Genomic DNA, 22,189 nt, shown 5'->3' on the forward strand with positions numbered 1-22,189 from the left:
ATCTCTATAGAGTTTTTCTTTGGAAGAATGATTGGTATATAAGATTTTATGCCCTATTCAAATAGTAGCATTGAAGATTGATATAAAAGGAAATTGTTGTGCCTGACCAGGCGATGGCGCAGTGGATAGAGTGTTGGACTGGGATGTGGAGGACCCAGGTTTGAGACCGCGAGGTCACTAGCTTGAGAGTGGGCTCATCTGGTTTGAGCAAGGCTCACCAGCTTGAGCCCAAGGTCGCTGGCTTGAGCAAGGGATCACTCGGTCTGCTGTAGCCCCCTGGTTAAGGCACATATGAGAAATCAATCAATGAACAACTAAGGAGCCACAACAAAGAATTGATGTTTTTCATCTTTCTGCCTTCCTGTCTGTCTGTCTCTATCCCTCTCTCTGACTCTCTCTATCTCTGACACACACACACACACACACAAAATAAATGAAAGGAAATGTATATTTATTAATCAACTCTGTTATTTATTAATTTTATTTGTTAATTCCAACAAGTAAATGAATATGGAAAGGTTAGTAAGACAAAATTAAATTGGTAAACCAGAATCAACCTAACCTCTATTTTTTCTGCTTACTGTGTTGATTTTAATTAGAAAACAAAGAGCAGAAAAGTACTAAGTAACTGGAAACCCAGTACAGTATAGTATACTACTTCCTATACATATTTTTAGATTAGATATGACATATTCTTTTTTTCTTTTTAAGTGAGAAACAGACTCGTGCATGCACCCTGGCTGGGACCTAGCTGTCAATCCCCGGCTGGGGTGGATGCCAAATCAACAGAGCTATCCTCAGCACCTGGGGCTGATGTTTGAACCAATCAAGCCACTGGCTGCAAGAGGGGAAGAAAAAAGAAGGGGGAGAGGGAGGAGAAGAGAAGCAGATGGTTGTTTTTCATGTGTGCCTTGACTGGGGATCTAACCCAGGCCATCAGCATGCTGGACTGACACTCTATCCACTGAGCCAACCAACCATGGCCAGATATTCAATTTTTTAAAATAAAATGTTTATACTACGGGAGGAATAGAAATACCTTGGTATGAACACTAACTGAGACAAAGTAGCAAGGTCATGTGTAAACTGTGCATTTAAAGTGGACTGTATTCTGTTGTGTAATCAACTCAGGTCTGTAATTTTAAAAACGGGAAAAAATCTGGTATAGTTGGGAAAGCTATTGTAAATTTTTTTTCTTCTTCCTATTTGTTTAATAGGATATCTACTGAAATAAATTCTGTGTTGGTGCTGAAAGTTTCTTGGATCACATTTTTACTAGCTAAAGGTAAAGTCATTATGTTTGTTACATGCTAATGTGTCAGTTGTAATAACTGATAATTCTTTTGGATTAAGCTCAAAGTTTTATTGAATTTAGCATTGCATCCCAAAACCCCCACCCCATCAATCCCAATTCTTTGTATGGCTTTTTAACTGTTAGCAAGTTCTTGTAATTTTGGAACTGGAAGTAACATGGAACTATATAATTTATTTCTGTTTCTAATATCCTTTCTTCCTGTCTTTCTCTTTTTTAAAGAATAATCTTTATTCTTTAAAATTCTGATTTTCTAAAAATGATATGTACTTATTAAAAAGAATTAAAGTAATACAGCAGAATGCAAAGAAAAACAGAAAAGTAACCCAAAACCCATTCAGAAATAATAATCATTAAAATTATGGGATTACCTAAAGCAATATACAGATTTAATGCAATCCTCATCAAAGTCTCAATGACGTTTTTTAAAGAACTAGAACATAAAATTATCAGATTTTTATGGAACCATTAAGGACCTTGGATAGCCATAGCAATCCTGAGAAAGAATGAAGCTGTGGGTATCATACTACCTGACTTCAAAATTATATTACAGAGCAATGAAAATCAAAATAGGATAGTATTGGCCAAAAAAAAGAGACCAATGTGACAGAATTGAGAACCCAGAAATACATAAAAGCACAGGGGTATGGGCAAATACTTTTTGACAAAGGAGCCGAAAACATAGTGGAGAAAAGAAAGCCTGTTTTATAAATGGTGCTAGGAAAATTGGAAAGCGACATGCAAGAGGATGAAACTAGACTACAATTTGTCAGAATTTATGAAAGTTAATTTGAAATGGATCAAAAACCTAAATATAAGATCTGAAACAATAAATTACATAGAAGAAAACGTAAGTACTAAACTTATGGACATTGGTCTTAGAGAAGGTTTTATGAATTTAACCCCAAAGGCAAAGGAACTAAAGGCAAAAATAAATGAATGGGACTATATCAACCTAAAAAGCTTTTGCACAAAGAAACTGCCAACAAAACAAAAAGTCAACCAACTAAATGGGAGAAGATATTTGCAAGCAGCAGCTCCAAAAAGGGGTTAATATCCAAAATATGTAAAGAACTCATACAACTCAACACCAAGGTACCAAATAATCCAATTAAAAATGGGCAGAGGACCTGAACAGACACTTCTTTCAAGAAGACACACAGAAGGCGAATAGATATTTGAAAAGATGCTCAAATTTTGCTAGCTATTAGGAAATTGCAAGTCAATACTACAATGAGATACCACCTCACACCTGTTAGAATGGCTATTATCAAGTGCTAAGAAGTTGTGGAGAAAAAGGAACCTCATTTACTGCTGGTGGGAATGTAAACCGGTACAACCATTGTAGATAACTGTATGGAGGCTCATGAAAAATTAAGAATGGAATTACTGCCCAGGCTGGATAGCTTGGTTGGTTGAGCATTGTCCTGAGAACAGAGGTTGCCAGTTCAATCCCTGGTCAGGACACGTACAGGAACAGATTGATATTCCAATCTCTACCTCTCTCCCTCTCTCTTCCTCTCTTTAAAATCAATAAAATAAACATTAAAAAAAAAAGAGTAGAGTTACCACATGACACAGCAATCCCTTTTCTGGGTATCTACTTGAAAATTTTGAAAACATTTATTCACAAAATATATATACCCCTAAGGTGATTGCAGCATTATTCATGGTAGCTAAGATATGGAAATGACATAAGTCTCCTTTGATAGATGGTTGGATAAAGAAAATATGAAACATATATACAATGGAATACTACTTAGCTATAAGAAAAGATGAAATACTGCTATTTGCAACCACATGGATGGACGTGGAGAATATTATACTAAGCCAAATAAGTCAGTCAGAAAAATCTAAGAACCATATGATTTCACTCATATGTGGAATGTAAAACTGAAACTCAAAGACATAGACAACAGTATGGTGGTAACCAGAGGGAAGGGGGTGGAAGATTAGTAAAGGTTAAAGGGGGCCAAATATAGGGTGACAGAAGATGATTTCACTTTGGGTGGTGGGCACTCAGTGAAATGTACATATCATGTATCATGAAACTGTGCACTTGAAACATATATAATTTTCTTACATAATGTCACCCCAATAAGTTAATTAAAAAAAAGAACAGTTAATAAAAGCCAAAATTTTCAGGTTTAGTTTTTTAAAAAAATTATGGGATTGTCATTGCAGATATATTTTTGTGCATATATGCTGGTAAAAAAGGTGGAATATGAGTACATCCACAAACATTAATTTTTTAAAAATAGGATCATATTGTAGTGCTACATTTAAAATAAAATTAATTTTACACAAATTTGACAGAAAAAATAAGCAATAGAAATGGAGGAATTGCTTAGTTTAGATAAATGCTTTGTTACTTAAACTATATTATTTCTAAAATATTTCTCTAACAAAGTATTGTGAAAAAATGAAGTTAGAATCTTGATTTAAGTTTGTATTTTGATTTAAAGCAAATATATATTAATTTGCTTTGAAGGAAAAGAATGCTGGTATTCTCGTTCTTCCTGTTACCTCTTTTTTTTCTCCGCTTTCAAATTTGTTTAGTATATTGCTGTCATTAGATTCTGTTTCATAACTATGATTATTATTAAGCTCATTTAATCTTCTGTATTAAACGGATTCTAAAATTATTGTGATTCTTGTGTCATACCTTCTCCATTTTTGAGTTCTTGGCTTATTCATTTCTGAGTTCTTTGTTTTGATTCATTCTTAGCTGGCTGGTGTTTACTATGAAGGAGGTTTCTTTGGTTTGTTTTTTTAAGTGCCGTATTTGGCATCACACGCTCTGTGTTTGGCATGTTTGTGAGTTGTGGTCATAGTCTCTATACTTGGAGGACATCTTGGCTGTATATCCTATTCTTGTGTCTTGTTTTCTTCCTAAGGACATTATTTTCTGGTGTTAAACATTACTGCTGAGAAATCTGAGTCTAGTTTAATTCCTTCCTCCTCATTTACTTCCTGAAATACTTGTAGAATTTTTTTTTATTTGAGGTTTAATACCTTAATTAGGATATCTCTTGATTTTTTTTTTGTATTAGTTTTTCTTGGGAAACTGTATCCCTTTTTAAACTGAAAGTGTTCTTCCTTTCAGATAATTAACATTCCACATTTTAAAATTTAATCTATTTAATTAAGTACTTATTCTATATTTTGTTATGTTTCAAAAACATTAACTATGTTACTTTGGCTTGTTTTTGTCCTATACATTTACTATCTTCTCTCATATTTTTCTTTTAAAAATTTTTTCAGTTATAGTTGACTTCTCTCATATTATCCTAATCTTCAGTGTCTTTCTTATGTATTGATATTGACTATTTTTATCTCAATCTTTTATTCTCTTTTGAGCTAAACAATATTTGGAATTGTGTTGCTTGATCTTCAGGTTTTTCTTAGGTTGTGTAAACACCCCCTCCTTTTTTTTTTTTAAATAAAATGTGTTTTAGTGCATGGAATCATAGGACATTTTCTTTTGATAGATTATCTTCCAGATTGGGTTTTCTATATAATTTTTTTACCCCTTCTATGTTGTGATTATATTTTTCTTTTCTGTAATATGTTTGTATAATATCTGTGCTTTTCTGCTCATATAACTAGGATTTCATGTGGGCAATTCTGACCTGATGGTTCTGTTTTCCTGATGTGGTGTGAATAAATCTTATTTTACTCACTTTGCATATTATCTGTGACTTGTGTTTCCTCAAAAATCTATGAGAGCAGGGGTTTTTTCTTAATACTTGAGTCAAAGGGAGAGGGAGAAAGTAGAGAGTTTATCTGGAATAGCTTTCTGTTCTGAGAGTTTTGTTAGAATGAACTCTAAAATGGCATACTTCTAATGGCAGTTATATCCTGTTTCCAAAATGGGATTGTGTTGGGATTCAGATTGTTCCCCAATCTGGAATGTGTTTGTCAGAAAGTTAGCTATAGCATTTTACTTCCTCCATTTTTCCTTCTCTCATCATCAATTTCTACTATTTCCAAGTAAAAAGAGAAAAAAGATGATACTGTTGGAATCCGTATCTGTCAAATTTGGTATTGGTGCTAGCAGTTAACCAATATATTTTTTTCTTTTTTTTATTAGGTACTGGAAGAGAAAGATTCTTTAATTTGACTTCATTCTACTATTTTTAACTACAAGTCCTTTATATCATTCTTTACCTCTATGGTATTTCTTTTTTTTTTTTTTTTTTTTTTTTTTGTATTTTTCCGAAGCTGGAAACGGGGAGAGACAGTCAGACAGACTCCCGCATGCGCCCGACCAGGATCCACCTGGCACGCCCACCAGGGGCGACACTCTGCCCACCAGGGGGCGATGCTCTGCCCCTCCGGGGCGTCGCTCTGTTGCAACCAGAGCCACTCGAGCGCCTGGGGCAGAGGCCAAGGAGCCATCCCCAGCGCCCGGGCCATCCCTGCTCCAATGGAGCCTTGGCTGCGGGAGGGGAAGAGAGAGACAGAGAGGAAGGAGGGGTGGAGGGGTGGAGAAGCAAATGGATGCCTCTCCTATGTGCCCTGGCCGGGAATCGAACCTGGGTCCCCCACACGCCAGGCCAACGCTCTACCGCTGAGCCAACCGGCCAGGGCCTATGGTATTTCTTAATAACTTCTAAGTACTATAATTAATTTATTTACAAATTTTGTTATTTCTTAGTGGCTTTGGTTATTATAATATTTTGAAGGGGGTTTAAAATGGAAACGTGCAGATTTATAAATAAGTAGAATTAAAGATTAGCATATATCATGATTCAAAATTATTTTTGGAAGTAATAAATTCTTTTTTTTTTGTTTGTTTTTCTGAAGTGATAAGTGGGGAGGCAGAGAGACAGATTCCCGCATGTGCCGGACCGGGATCTGCCTGGCATGCCCACCGGGGGGCAATGCTCTGCGCATTTGGGCTGTTGTTCCATTGCAATGGGAGCCATTCTAGCGCCTGAGGCGGAGGCCATGGAGCCATCCTCAGCACCTGGGCCAACTTTGCTCCAGTGGAGCCTTGACTGCAGGAGGGGAAAAGAGAGAGACAGAGAGGAAGGAGAGGAGGAAGGGTGGAGAAGCAGATGGGCACTTCTCTTGTGTGCCCTGGCCGGGAACTGAACCTGGGACATTCACACACTGGTCCAATGCTCTACTACTAAGCCAACCAGCCAGGGCCTTGGAAGTAATAAATTCTATAGCTCTTACCAAAGCTGGAAATTTAAAAAAGCATTTAAATAAAATAATTTAGACATAGAAACTGAATCTTAATATCTTAAGTTTAAAGTTCTCATTGTAAACATTTTATTTATAATTTCATAAATTTATATTTTTTTATTTACATTTCTGTATATATCAAATCTGACTGAGTTTTTACAAAAAAACACACTTTAACATGCCTCTAGGAATTATTGAATAAATGAGTATATGGATACATTCATAATGACAGTTTTCCCTGACTTAAAAATTGCAATCTCTAACTTTAAACTGTGAATCTTTTTTATATTCAGGGGAAGTACTACAAATGGAAGATGACCTGGTGATCTCATTTCAGTTAATGCTATGTGTCCTTGACTATTTTATCAAACTTTCACCTCCTGCATTACTCAAAGAACCATATAGTAAGTATTTTAAATATTTTGTGCTCTTTCTACTTCATCATTCAACAGTTTTTTATTGAATGTCTGATGGGTCCAAAAAGTGGTTTTGGAGCCTAGAATATGATAATAAATAAATCAGACATGGACTCTGCCCTCAAGTAGTACAAGTTATAGAAGGAAGGATAAGATAAGGAAGCAGGTAATTAGAGTATATGGTAGAAAGTGGTCTGGGCCAAAGTGCAGCAAATATTATGGAAGTTCAGAAGAGAGAGTTTTTTTAGCTGAGGAAGAGCAAAGAAAACTATATAAAAGAGCTGACATTTGAGGTGAGTGAAAAGAGTAGTGGGATTTGAGTGTTGTGGTAAGTTGTGGGAGAACATTTCTATCTAGTAAAGAGAAAATCAACAGGCCATGTACAGATATCATTAAGACTGCATGGGTTAGAGTGGTCCATTCTACAGGAACAGATTATTTTTATCACTGGGTACTATAATGATTATGTGACTTTTTTTTGCATATGATCTATTTCAGTGGATAATTAAGATGGTAAATTTATTTAAATAAAAGTAACTATTAAAGTAACTATTACTAAAATAGATATCATTAAGCAAAGGTTAGTATCTTGCTTTTAGAATGAAATTGCTTCCTCTGGTGACATCATGAGTAGGATCAAAATTAATTATTATATTATAGAAAAATGTAAAGTTAACTAAGGCTGAATTGATTCCTTGGCTCCTAAAATGATGAAGGCATTAATAATACTAAAAATAATGTAAGACAGCTCAAAACATGAAAGTCTCAAAGTGTTGTTGAAGTGGTTGAAAAGCTGAAGCCTAATTAATCTTTGTGAACAACTTCAGGGGAAAATGAAGTCTGCAGCAGAATTTTGAAAATTTGTTGAACCTGGTTGACAGAAAAAGCACTCATTTAGCAGAAATCACATGCAAAATGGAGGGAAAAAATAGAAAATAAACTTCAAAATTTTCTGACTTTAAAAAATTTTTCTTTGTATGCCTTTTCCTCAATATTTTCAATGTTATAATGTTAATAAATTGATAGAGGATGTTACTTTAGGTTGACAGGCTCTGTTCTTTTGGATAATTTCAGTGTACATTTAATTCTCTAATCCTGTGTTCAAGAGAAATCAGGATAAGGTGTTGAATTGACTGAGTATGATACACTTCAAAATGACTTTTTATTATGGAGAATTTAAAATGAATACAAAAGTAGACAGTGGAATAATGAACTCCATGTATTTATCACCTACCTTCAACATGTAATTTATGGTCAGTCTGTAGCACCATCTACTGTCCAGTTCTACTAGCTGTATTACTTTGATGCACATTTTTGCCTATAGTTTCATCCTTATAAATTTTAGTATGTATTTCTAAAAGATAAAGTCATTTTTAAAAGCATAATGACAATACCATTATATCACACCTAAAAATCAGTTAATACTGATTCTTTAATACTACCAAATGTTTAGTAAGTGCTCATATTTTCAATTGTATAAAAATAATTTAAACAATTTTTACAGGTTGCCTAAATGAGAATCTAAATGAGATCTATATTTTGTGATTGGTTGATATGCTTTTAAGCTTTCTAAAAAAGTTCTTCATCTATTTCTTTTTTTCTTGGAAATTTATTTATTAAATAATCAGGTGGTTTGTCCTGTTGAGTTTCCCATAATTATGATTTTATTGATTGCATCCTATTGTATAGTTTAACATGTTCCTTTAGCCTCTCAATTTCTTGTAAGTTGTTGGTTGGGCCTAGAAGCAGTTAATACTTTTTATACATAGTTGTCTAGTCAATTGTAATCTCTTTAATAGCCGAATCCACATTGTTTGAATTGAAAATGCACAAAATAATCCAGAGGATTAAAAAAATCAGTTTATTGTCACTCATCTTTTAAAAACATCATAATTTTCTATGGTATATAAGATAGAAAACATTTTTCTCCTTGCAGACCGAGTAGGATAATTTAGAATTACTTTATAAATTGTCTATTTTCCTTGCCTTCATATTTGCCCTTTAAATGAAGCCTAATAATTAAAAGTAGCATAATGTGACCATTTTTGACCTTCCTACTTATAATTAAAATATTTCATTTTATACAGTGGAATTTACAATTGTTCTGATCTAATTTACCATTTTTACAGAAACAGCTGTAATACCTATTAATGGTTCACCTCGAACACCAAGGCGAGGTCAGAACAGGAGTGCACGGATAGCAAAACAACTAGAAAATGATACAAGAATTATTGAAGTTCTCTGTAAAGAATATGAATGTAATGTAGATGAGGTAATTTAACTTCATGATTTCTTTAAAATTGTTGAAGTAGCTTTAGATATAAGTTCTTTCTAACAGTATACGGGGAGTTTTCGGGTTACCACACAGGAAAAATAGAAAACAATAAACTTCAAAATTTCCTGACTTTAAAAAACAGTGATGTAACCCGAATTTTGTTTTAAGTCGAAATATACCCTAGCCTAACACAAACGGAGTGAACTTTTAACAGTCCATACTAGGGAACATCAACTCCCTCACGCCACGTTACTGTGTATTCTGCCACTTGCAACCAAACTAATTCTCCCCCGTAGTAAGTATGATGCTAATGGTATAAGCTGGAACACTCACATATCAATTTTTTTAAGTTTTCATGGGAGTGAGCGTTGTAAATTTGAAACGTCATATGTTGAGACTGTCATAACCCGAGGACTCCCTGTATACTTCTTTTATAATGAACTTGCTTTTTGTAATTAGTGCCAGCCCGTTTGCAATAGCAGAATTTTAGAAAAAAAATTAATTTTCATATTCAGTTACTTTTATTTTAAAGACAGTTGCTCTCTCACTCTGGAATCACCAAAATGTAAATCGTTAAGGCAGTATTTATTTTTTTATTCCTCTGTGATTACTTACACTCCTAATGTTTAAAAATGCCCTATAATAAGAAAGCCCCACTGTTTCTGGTTTAGTGGTAAGTGATACCAGCATTACATTTCTGTTCAGTCTTCTATAATTACTATTGTTCAGATGTTAGTGGCTGGTAGAGAATAAACATAAACACCCAGGACTAACTTATTTTGTTCATAGAATCTGGAATGTTGGAATTAGAAGGAATCTCACCAATGCATAGTATACTCTGCCTCCTTTTAGTAATGAGTAAAAAGCTTCTAGAGACTGATATAGCTAATTACTAACAGTCTGGACTTTGGGACATCTCCTAGCAGTGCTCCAGTCACTATGCCATGCTGTTTATCTCATAGATGGTTGTATTGTCCACAGTTCACTACCACCAAATAGCTGTATGAAATGTATCTTTGAAATTTCTCTGTGAGCTCTGGGGAGCAACGAGGGTATGATATCAAAAATCTAGTTTAAAAATTGTTGGAATTATTTATCAAAATATCTGAGTTTTAGTGCTGTTGCTTTTGTAAATTTCAACTATAAAAACAGATGTATCAACTTTATATATATATGTATATATTTTTATAGAATCAAATTATCTTTGCAAATAAGCTGATAAATGTAGTTGAAAAATATTTTATTTACTCTGGTCTATTGCTTAGTCAGTTTTCTAATTTCTGTTAATTCTCTGAATTTCAAAACTATTAATATTTATAAAATTTTATTTAAAAAATCAGAAATAAGTTATTTTTTCCTTTTAATTTTTACTCTGTTATAATTTAGAATTATAGGTATGCTTTTCTAAAGTATAGGTGATTAAAAGCTTTGGTGGTAATTGTCATTAATTGATACTTGGTTATTTATATAGAATTTATTGGTTATATTTATGGTTATATATTATTGGTTAGTCATATGGTTATAAAACTAGTATTTAGCTATATTTATGGTTATATAATTATTGCTTAGTCATGCCAATTGATTAACTAGAACTACCCACCTTATAAATATTCTAGTTAAGTGAGAATTAATTAGAAAATAAAACTAGTAAGTTTAACAGAAGCTTAATTCTTACAACTTATTTGTGTAAAAGAAGATAGGAACTGGCATTAAATTATTTTCACCTTAGGACATGTAGATACTCCAAAATTGTAAAAGGAAGTTAAATGAGGGAAAGTAAGTTGTTTTAAATTTTACAGCACATAACAAATGTAGAATAGCCAGGAATATAACTCCAGGTTTTCTGAGTACAGTCTAACTTTTGCATGAAATTGCATAATTTCACAAAAAAGTCTATTTTGGTTTTGAATTCAATTATTGGATATTATTTTTTTGTGTGTGTAATTATTTTGTTACAAAGCAGATTGTTTTCCTAAATTTATGCTAAAATAATTGACTTAATATTCCTTAAGCTAGGTATTAGATGATGTATGTGAAGTGGCCTAAAATATGTTTTGGGGAGAAATCAGAGGCACTTTAGGTAAAAGGAGTCTTGGCTTCAGTGTTAGGCAGATTTGGTTTAAATTCATAGGTGTGTGATTTGGGTCAAGTTGCTTAATTTTTGAAGCTGCCAGTCTTTTCATCATTTGTTAAATGTGGAATATTGAAATTGGTTTCAATGGGTTTTCTTCTTATGAATCCCATCTCCATTTTGGGGCCTGAAGTCTGACTCATGTAATTTTAAAAGTAAATAAATTAATCATTAATAAGTGTCACAGTAGATTGAGTGTAAGTCATTGATCAACATGTCAGTTAGCACTTTCATTCTAGTGTTAATAGTGGAGATTAATTTTTTAAATTTAATTGTCATGTAACTTTATCTTTTTCAGGTGAAAAATGTTTATTTCAAAAACTTTATACCTTTTATGAATTCTCTTGGAATTTTAGCTTCTAATGGACTTCCAGAGGTAATTTGAAAGACAGCTTAATAAAATGTTAATGTGTTTTCGGACTTTTAAGAGGGGGGAATAGTTGTCTAAATTTCTTAAGATCACACTTTTTTTTATATATTAGTTATCTTTTGCTCAGAAAAGGAATCTAAATAGAATTGTGGTGAACCAACTTTATATAGTAATAAAGAACACTTGAATATATACTTAAATGAATAAATAAGCAGCATTTTGTAACTTACACTAGAAATTGGAACTGAAATTTTTCAAAGATTTAAGTGTAGGCTTTTGAATTTATTTTTTAAAATTTTATTTAGAAAATTAAATTTAAAGGGGTAACATTGATCAATAAGAGTACATAGGTTTCAGGTAAATATTTCTATAACATTTGAACTGTTGATTATGTTGTGTACTCATCTCTCAAAGTCAGATCATGTTCTTTCACTGTATATTTGTCCCTCTTTATTCCCTTTCCTCCACCCCTCTCCCATTCATTAAATATTTAAATATAACTAGTGCTCACTTGGGCAGCATATATTCTAAATATAACTAAATACACAATCACAACTGACTCTAATTTGCTTTCCTGTACATCCTCATGAATAGGATCCATGATTAATGCCATTAACGTTATTGGTGTTACTGTATCACAGAACATCTCTTCTGAGTATTTTTTAAAAACTACTTAATTGAAAATAAATTCAGTTGAAATGACTGTGATTATATTGCAGAAACGTATTATGTTAGTGATGTACCATCCATCCATCTGTTTCTTTTCACATTTTGCCTCAAATGTCTTGCTCTTTCATGAGAACAGAACAAATGAGAATTTATGTGGTAAGGTAAAATATGTGGAGAAAAGGATGCTTTAGATAAATGAAGAACAAGTAGTCAGTGATAAAGCAGTGTTTTAGAAGAGCTAGTATTAGTCACCAAGACCAAAAGATGTGAAATCAGCTAAACTGTACCTGGATTGGTAGCCAGTCCTTGAATTAGGTAATTTATTCATTCAACAATTATTGATTGATTGCTTAATATGTGCCAGGCATTGTGCTAGATGTCATTGATGCAGAGATTTAACTCATAGTTGCTGTCACTAAGGTGTAGTGGGAGAGACACAGACAAAGAAACAGAACATTATAGGAGTCAACAAGAGTCTGAAAGGCCCTGGCCGGTTGGCTCAGCAGTAGAGCCTCGGCCTGGCGTGCGGGGGACCCGGGTTCGATTCCCGGCCAGGGCACATAAGAGAAGCGCCCATTTGCTTCTCCACCCCTGCCCCCCTTCCTCTCTGTCTCTCTCTTCCCCTCCCGCAGCCAAGGCTCTATTGGAGCAAAGATGGCCCGGGCGCTGGGAATGGCTCCTTGGCCTCTGTCCCAGACGCTAGAGTGGCTCTGGCCGCGGCAGAGCGACGCCCCGGAGGGGCAGAGCATCGCCCCCTGGTGGGCAGAGGGTCGCCCCTGGTGGGCGTGCCGGGTGGATCCCAGTCGGGCGCATGCGGGAGTCTGTCTGACTGTCTCTCCCCGTTTCCAGCTTCGGAAAAATACAAAAATAAATAAATAAATAAAAGAGTCTGAAAGAAGTATACACAGGGTGTTGTGATATCTTGGAGGAGGGCAACCTAATCCAAAGTGAGGCAGATAGGATTCATGGAAAATTGTTTGCAGGTACTATTGTTTCTGAGCTCGGTAAGCTTCATGAAAAATGACATTTCCAAGGGTGATAGATTCAAAGGCATGTTATTGTATGATAGTTTGGTCTGTTCGATGTTGTTAAGATTGGGTTACAGGGCAGAAGAGTGGTAAGAGGCAAAGTACTAGAGAGGCAAAAAGGGGCCAGATGTGTTACATATAAAAAAATATGCTGTTCACAACTCCAAAGAATGTTAAACATTAGTACTAAGTTTTCTTCCCCTGGAAAGGATTGCAGTTTTAATAGAAATCTAATTAAGATAAACTTAACATTTTCTTCAGTATTTTACATATAGTACTAATAGCTGTCAATCACTAAATGATTGATAATTAATGCTTAACTAAGCTAGGGCAGTAACAATTTTTAAACTTAAACATGGATGTTATACCTAAAATACTTATGCAAAGTTTACACTTAATTGGATTTCTTCTCCCACACTTTTTTAAAATCCAATTTTATTACCCTCAGGTTGGTAACAGTTTTGCTTTAAAAGTCGCAGCAGAAAGCATGCTAAATAATTATCTATTGTGTATTGTTTTTTTTTTTTTTTTTTTTTTTTTTTTACAGAGGCAGAGATAGACAGGGACAGACAGACAGGAACAGAGAGAGAGATGAGAAGCATCAATCATCAGTTTCTTGTTGCGTGTTGCGACTTCTTAGTTGTTCATTGATTGCTTTCTCACATGTGCCTTGACTGTGGGCCTTCAGCAGACCGAGTAACCCCCTGCTGGAGCCAGCGACCTTGGGTCCAAGCTGGTGAGCTCTTTGCTCAAGCCAGATGAGCCTGCGCTCAAGCTGGCGACCTCGGGGTCTCGAACCTGGGTCCTTCCGCATCCCAGTCCGACGCTCTATCCACTGTGCCACCACCTGGTCAGGCTGTGTGTTGGTTTTTAAATTATGATTTGAAAGGATGAAGCAAAACTGACATAAGAGTTGCAGATTTTAGCCATTGAAAAAGTGTCTAAAATTTGGAATAAATTATGTAGGTGTGTTAATTAGGTGATTGAGCTAATGCTCTTGCCTAAGATACTTACCTGAAAGAATTGAAGTGAACTAAAAGATTTTAAAAAAAATCTAGAGCTGCACTAGAGTGGCTCTGGTTGCAACAGAGCGATGCCCCGGAGGAGCAGAGCATCGCCCCCTGGTGGGCAGAGCGTTGCCCCTGGTGGGTGTGCCGGGTGGATCCCAGTCGGGCGCATGCGGGAGTCTGTCTGACTGTCTCTCCCCGTTTCCAGCTTCAGAAAAATACAAAAAAAAAAAAAAAAAATTAAAGTGAAAAATGTATGAGATGTTTAGAGGATCTTAGCAGTTAAGAGGTTATAATAATACCTATTTTTATCTTACAGTTTCATCTCAGTACTGATTTGTGACATTGATGAATCTTGTCTACATAACATTCTAATTATTAGGGTGCATGCATAAAATAGGTTTAAAATTAGAGTTGAAAATTTGCAATTTTCTTTACTTTGCTTGCACATACACCTTATTTATACTGCATATCAACTCACTGTGTTGTAAAATTAAGTGTATATATACAAATATTCTTTAATTAAATCATACTTCTGTGTACTGAGAGATGTAATGATGTGAAAGGATAATCATTTTTTTTTTCTTTTGAGGTGGAAAGTCTCTCTAAACAGTATGAAGAAATTTACCTTAAAAACAAAGATCTAGATGCAAGATTATTTCTGGATCATGATAAAACTCTTCAGGCTGAGCCTATGGACAGGTATTGTACATGGTATATTTTTGTTGATATGCTTTTGCTATAGATCAGTTTTGATAGAGAAAGTTAAATAGGTTTTTATTTAACTCAGTGACCCTTAAATATCATTAATAATAATTACTTCAGATGTATTTATACAAAGTTAATAAGATAAACAATATTCTATGTATATAATTTACTAACAAAGAGATTTTTTATGATGTAGTGCCTTTACATAGATTGTAAATCTATTCTTTTTATTAGAACAAAAGGAAAAACATTTGTATTATCTATGTCAGTGATCCCCAACCCCCCGGGGCTGCAGACCGTTACTGGTCCATGGGCCATTTGGTACCGGTCCACAGAGAAAGAATAAATAACTTACATTATTTTCATTTTATTTATATTTAAGTCTGTTTTCATTTTATTTATATTTAAGTCTGAATGATGTTTTATTTTTTAAAAATGACCAGATTCCCCTCTGTTACATCCATCTAAGACTTACTCTTGATGATTGTCTCGGTCATGTGATACATTTATCCGTCCCACCCTAAAGGCCAGTCCATGAAAATATTTTCTGACATTAAACCAGTCCGTGGCCCAAAAAAGGTTGGGGACCACCTATCTATGTGAACACTAGTTTGCATCCTAGTATTCACAGGCTTGATTTTTAATTTTTAAAGTAATTTCTTACCAAGTCAAGGCTTTCTTCCATTGTAAAATACAAGCATTTACTGTAGAGTCACATGTATACATTGTACATATACATGTGTATGGATCAGAGTACCATGTAGTAAAGTTATAGAAGAATGCTGGCTACTTGATTCTCAGATCAACTTACAGGGTTAAATATTTTTTCATAGAAGTAGGATAGGATGACTATGAATACATAAAAAAGCAATCAAACCTAAATTAGAAAAGTGAAAAAGTGATGATATGAACAGCCATGTGAATATGGTTCTTTTTATTTTTTAAATTAAAAAAAGTTAACCCACTCCCCTCCATTCCCTCTGGTGACTACCAATCTGTTTTAAGAGTTTGGATTTTTTTGATAGTACATATAAGAAAGAACATGCCATATTTGCTTTTCTCTTTCTGACTTCATTTATTATAATGCTTTCAATGTTCAAGTGACAAGATTTAATTCTTTAATGGCTGAATAATACTCCATTGCAATATTTATGTTTCACTTTTTTTTAAAATCATGTATCTATAAATGGACACATAGTTTTCCATATCTTAGCTGTTGTAAATAATGCTGCAGTGAACATAGGGGTGCAGTTACCTTTTCAAATTAGTGTTTATATTTTTGTTTTTTGAATAAATACCCAGAAGTAGAATTGCTGGATCATGTGGTAGCTCAGTTTTTCATTTTTTTGAGGAATTTCCATACAGCTTTTCATAGTGGCTGCATCGATCTACTTCCCACCAACTCTGCTCAAATGTTCTTTCTCTTTTTTTCACATCCTCACCAACACTGGTTATTTCTAATCTTTTTGATAATAGTCATTCTGGCATGAGATGATATCTCATTGTGGTTTTGATTTGCCTTCCCCTGAAGGCTAATGATTTAATGTACCTGTTGGTCATCTGTGTATCCTTTTTGGAAAAAATGTCCATTCAGTTCTGCTTATTTTTAAATTTGATTGTTTTTGTTGTTGTATTCTTTGTATATTTTGAGTATTAACTTCTTAAGAGGTATGATTTGCAAATATTTTTTCTTATTGAGTAGGTTGTTTTTTTAAAATTTTGTTGATTTTTTTTTGCTGTGCAGAAGACTTAGTTTGATGTACTCTTGCTGTTTTATTTTTGCTTTTGGTGTCAGACTAAAAATATCTTTAACATCAGTGTCAAAGAGCTTATTACCACCTTGTTTTTTTCAAGGAGTTTTATGGTTTCAGTTTCTACATTCAAGTCTTTAATTCATTTTGAGTTAATTTTTGTGTCTGATGTAAGATAGTGGTCAAGTTTTATTCATTTGTATGTGGCTATCCAGTTTTCGCATCACCACTTATTGAAGAAACTGTTTGCCTTGTTCAAAATTCTTGGTTTCTCGTCATAAATTAATTGATGATATATGTATGGGTTTATTTCTTGGATCTCTAGTCTGTTGCATTGATATGCGTGTCTATTTTTTTGCTAATTTTGTACTATTTTGACTACTAGAGGTTTTTATTTTTTAGGAATTATTTATTTTTATTTCTCTATTTACAAATTAAATTTAACAGGATGACCTTAGTCTATAGGAACATATAGGTTCCAGGTAAACATCTGTATAGCATTTTTTGAACTGATCTTTGTGCTATGTTACTATAGCTTTTTTTTTTTTTTTTTTTACAGAGACAGAGAGAGGGATAGATAGGGACAGACACACATGAATGGAGAGAGATGAGAAGCATCAATTATCAGTTTTTTTTGTTGCGACACCTTAGTTGTTCATTGATTGCTTTCTCATACATGCCTTGACCGTGGGCCTTCAGCAGACCAAGTAACCCCTTGCTCGAGCTAGTGACCCTAGGTCCAAGCTGGTGAGCTTTGCTCAAACCAGATGAGCCCATGCTCAAGCTGGTGACCTCAGAATCTCGAACCTGTGTCCTCTGCATCCTAGTCCAACGCTCTATCCACTGCGCCACCACCTGGTCAGGAACTATTTATTTATTTTTGTGATTCCATTCAAATTTTAGGGTTGTCGGCCCTGGCTGGTTGGCTCAGTGGTAGAGCGTTGGCCTGGCGTGCGGGAGTCCCGGGTTTGATTCCCGGCCAGGGCATTACAGGAGAAGCGCCCATCTGCTTCTCCACCCCTCCCCTTCTCCTTCCTCTCTGTCTCTCTCTTCCCCTCCCGCAGCCAAGGCTCCATTGGAGCAAAGTTGGCCCGGGCACTGAGGAAGGCTCTGTGGCCTCTGCCTCAGGCACTAGAATGGCTGTGGTTGCAGCAGAGCGATGCCCCAGATGGGCAGAGCATTGCCTCCTGGTGGGCATGCTGGGTGGATCCCGGTCGGGAGCCTGTCTGACTGCCTCCCCGTTTCCAACTTCAGAAAAATACAAAAAAAAAAAAAAATTTTAGGATTGTCTGTTCTATTTTTATGGAAAATGCCATTGGAATTTTGATTGGGATTACCTTGAATATGTAGATTGCTGTGGGTAGTCTGGATATTTTAACAATATTAATTCTTTCATTCATGAGCATTGAATATCTTTCATTTAATTGTGTCTTGATTTTTTTTTTATCAGTGTCTTTTACTTTTCAGTGTACAGGACTTTCACTTCCATGGTTAAACTTATTTCTAGGTATTTTATTCTTTTTGATGCAATTATAAATAGAACCTTTTCTTAATTTCTCTTTATTATAGTTTGTAATTAGTGTAAAAAACACAAATGACTTTTGCATATTGATTTTGTATCCCGCAACTTGAAAACTTTATTAGTTCTAACAGTTTTTTGATGGAGTGTTTAGGGTTTCCTATATATAATACCATTCTATCTGCAAACAGTTTATCTTTTTTCTCTCCAATCTGGATGCCTTTTTATCGTTTTATTGCCTAATTGCTCTGGCTAGAACTTTCAGTACTATGTTGAATAAAAGTGGCAAGAGTGGTCATCCTGGATTTGTTTTTGATCTTAGGAAAAGCTTTCATCATTGAGTATGATGCTGGCTGTGTTCTTGTCATGATTGGCCTTTATTATGTTGAGGTACTTTTCCTCTGTGCCTGCTCTGTTGAGAGTTATTATCATAAATGAATGTTGAGTTTTGTCAAATGCTTTTTCTGCATTTGTTGAGATGATTATATTATCTTTATCTTTTATTTTGTTAATGTGTAGGTTAATGTGTGGTGTAACACATTGACTGATTTGTATATGTTGATACTTTCCTGCATCCCTGGAATAAGTCCATCTTGATCCTGTCTTGATCATGTGTATGATTCTTTCAAGGTGTATAATTGAATTTGGTTTGATAATATTTTATTGAGAATTTTTACATTTGTTGTTCATCAGGAATATTAGCCTATAACTTTTTTTGTGTGTGAGTCATCTTAGTCTGGTTTTGGTAGTAGGGTAATGCTGGCTTCAAAAAATAGATTGGGAATAGTTCACTCCTCTTTTGTTTTTGAGGGGGGGAAGAGTTTGAGAAGGATTGGTATTTTTTTTTGATTGTTTGCTAGATTTACCACTGAAGTTGTCTGATCCTGAACTTGCCTCTGTTTGGACATTTTTAATTACTGATTTAATTTCCTTACTTGTAGATCTATCCAGATTTTCTATTTCATTATGATTAAGTTTGGGAAGATTTTATGTTTCTAGAGATTATCTATTCTTCTAAGTTGTCCACTTATGGTATATAATTTTTTTTTTTAAATAATTTTATTTTTTTAATGGGGTGACATCAATAAATCAGGATACATATATTCAAAGATAACAAGACCAGGGTATCTTGTCGTTCAATTATGATGCATACCCATCACCCAAAGTCAGATTGTCCTCTGACACCTTCTATCTTGTTTTCTTTGTGCCCCTCCCCCTCCCCCTTTCCCTCTCCCATTCCCCCCTCCCCCCCGTAACCACCACACTCTTATCAATGTCTCTTAGTTTCACTTTTATGTCCCACCTACGTATGGAATAATGCAGTTCCTGGTTTTTTCTGATTTACTTATTTCGCTTCGTATCATGTTATCTAGATCCCACCATTTTGCTGTAAATGTTCCGATGTCATCATTTCTTATGGCTGAGTAGTATTCCATAGTGTATATGTGCCACATCTTCTTTATCCAGTCATCTATTGACGGGCTTTTTGGTTGTTTCCATGTCCTGGCCACTGTGAACAATGCTGCAATAAACATGGGGCTGCATGTGTCTTTACGTATCAATGTTTCTGAGTTTTTGGGGTATATACCCAGTAGAGGGATTGCTGGGTCATAAGGTAGTTCTATTTTCAGTTTTTTGAGGAACCACCATACTTTCTTCCATAATGGTTGTACTACTTTACATTCCCACCAACAGTGTATGAGGGTTCCTTTTTCTCCACAGCCTCTCCAACACTTGCTATTACCTGTCTTGCTAATAATAGCTAATCGAACAGGTGTGAGGTGGTATCTCATTGCTGTTTTGATTTGCATTTCTCTAATAGCTAAAGAAGATGAGCATCTTTTCATATATCTGTTGGCCATTTGTATTTCTTCCTGGGAGAAGTGTCTGTTCATATCCTCTTCCCATTTTTTTATGGGATTGTTTGTTTGTTTGTTGTTGAGTTTTATGAGTTCTTTGTATATTTTGGATATTAGGCCCTTATCTGAGCTGTTGTTTGAAAATATCATTTCCCATTTAGTTGGCTTTCTGTTTATTTTGTTATCAGTTTCTCTTGCTGAGCAAAAACTTCTTAGTCTGATGTAGTCCCATTCATTAATTTTTGCCTTCACTTCTCTTGCCATTGGAGTCAAATTCATAAAATGCTCTTTAAAACCCAGGTCCATGAGTTGAGTACCTATGTCTTCTTCTATGTACTTAATTGTTTCAGGTCTTATGTTTAGATCTTTGATCCATTTTGAGTTAATTTTAGTACAGGGGGACAAACTGTAGTCCAGTTTCATTCTTTTGCATGTGGCTTTCCAGTTTTCCCAGCACCATTTATTGAAGAAGCTTTCTTTTCTCCATTGTGTGTTGTTGGCCCCTTTATCAAAAATTATTTGACTATATATATGTGGTTTTATTTCTGGACTTTCTATTCTGTTCCATTGGTCTGAGTGTCTATTTTTCTGCCAATACCATGCTGTTTTGATTGTCGTGGCCCTATAATAGAGTTTGAAGTCAGGTATTGTAATGCCCCCAGCTTCATTCTTTTTCTTTACGATTGCTTTGGCTATTCGGGGTTTTTTATAGTTCCATATAAATCTGATGATTTTTTGCTCTATTTCTTTAAAAAACGTCATTGGAAGTTTGATGGGAATTGCATTGAATTTGTATATTGCTTTGGGTAATATAGCCATCTTGATTATATTTATTCTTCCTAGCCAAGAACAAGGTATATTCTTCCATCTCATTATATCTTTTTCAATTTCCCTTAACAATGGTTTATAGTTTTCATTATATAAGTCCTTTACATTCTTTGTTATGTTTATTCCTAAGTACTTTATTTTTTTTGTTGCAATCGTGAAGGGGATTATTCTTTTGAGTTCCTTCTCAGTTGTTTCATTGTTGGCATATAGAAAGGCTATTGACTTCTGAATGTTAATTTTGTATCCTGCGACCTTACTGTATTGGCTTATTGTTTCTAGTAGTCTTTTTGTGGATTCTTTGGGGTTTTCGATGTATAGGATCATATCATCTGCAAAAAGTGATACCTTTACTTCTTCTTTTCCGATATAGATGCCTTTTATTTCTTTGTCTTGTCTGATTGCTGTGGCGAGAACCTCTAGTACCACATTAAATAAGAGTGGAGAGAGTGGACAACCCTGTCTTGTTCCTGATTTAAGGGGGAAAGCCTTCAGTTTAGTGCTATTTAATATGATGTTAGCTGATGGTTTATCATATATGGCCTTTATCATGTTGAGATATTTTCCTTCTATACCCATTTTGTTGAGAGTCTTAAACATAAAATTGTGTTGTATTTTATCGAAAGCCTTTTCTGCATCTATTGATAAGATCATGTGGTTTTTGTTCTTTGTTTTGTTGATATGGTGTATTACGTTAACCTTTTTACGTATGTTGAACCATCCTTGAGATTCTGGGATGAATCCCACTTGATCATGATGTATTATTTTTTTAATATGTTGTTGTATTCGATTTGCTAGTATTTTCTTTAGTATTTTAGCATCTGTATTCATTAGAGATATTGGTCTGTAGTTTTCTTTTTTTGTGCCATCCTTGCCTGGTTTTGGTATGAGGGTTATGTTGGCCTCATAAAATGTGTTTGGAAGTATTGCTGCTTCTTCTTCAATTTTTTGGAAGACTTTGAGTAGAATAGGAACCAAGTCTTCTTTGAATGTTTGATAAAATTCGCTGGTATAGCCGTCAGGGCCTGGACTTTTATTTTTGGGGAGGTTTTTAATGGTTTTTTTCTATTTCTTCTCTACTGATAGGTCTGTTTAGGCTTTCTGCTTCTTCTTGACTCAGTCT

General features: G+C 34.6%; 1 protein-coding gene across 4 annotated transcripts in view; it reads left to right on the forward strand.

Moving 5' to 3' along the window:
- RB1 (RB transcriptional corepressor 1) overlaps positions 1-22,189 on the forward strand; it is a 215,998-nt gene that overhangs the window by 77,379 nt on the left and 116,430 nt on the right. For 2 of the 4 annotated variants that reach the window (XM_066236318.1, XM_066236315.1), the window contains exons 6-10: positions 1,218-1,285; positions 6,802-6,912; positions 9,054-9,196; positions 11,629-11,706; positions 14,997-15,106. In XM_066236318.1, the coding sequence (XP_066092415.1) occupies positions 1,218-1,285; positions 6,802-6,912; positions 9,054-9,196; positions 11,629-11,706; positions 14,997-15,106 (510 nt within the window). Of the gene's footprint in view, positions 1-1,217; positions 1,286-6,801; positions 6,913-7,145; positions 7,218-9,053; positions 9,197-10,193; positions 10,252-11,628; positions 11,707-14,996; positions 15,107-22,189 lie in introns of those variants that run through there. The other 2 variants (XM_066236316.1, XM_066236317.1) reach the window with 2 other exon arrangements.

This window comes from Saccopteryx bilineata, chromosome 6, assembly GCF_036850765.1.
Source record: "Saccopteryx bilineata isolate mSacBil1 chromosome 6, mSacBil1_pri_phased_curated, whole genome shotgun sequence".
Taxonomy (NCBI): Eukaryota; Metazoa; Chordata; class Mammalia; order Chiroptera; family Emballonuridae; genus Saccopteryx; species Saccopteryx bilineata.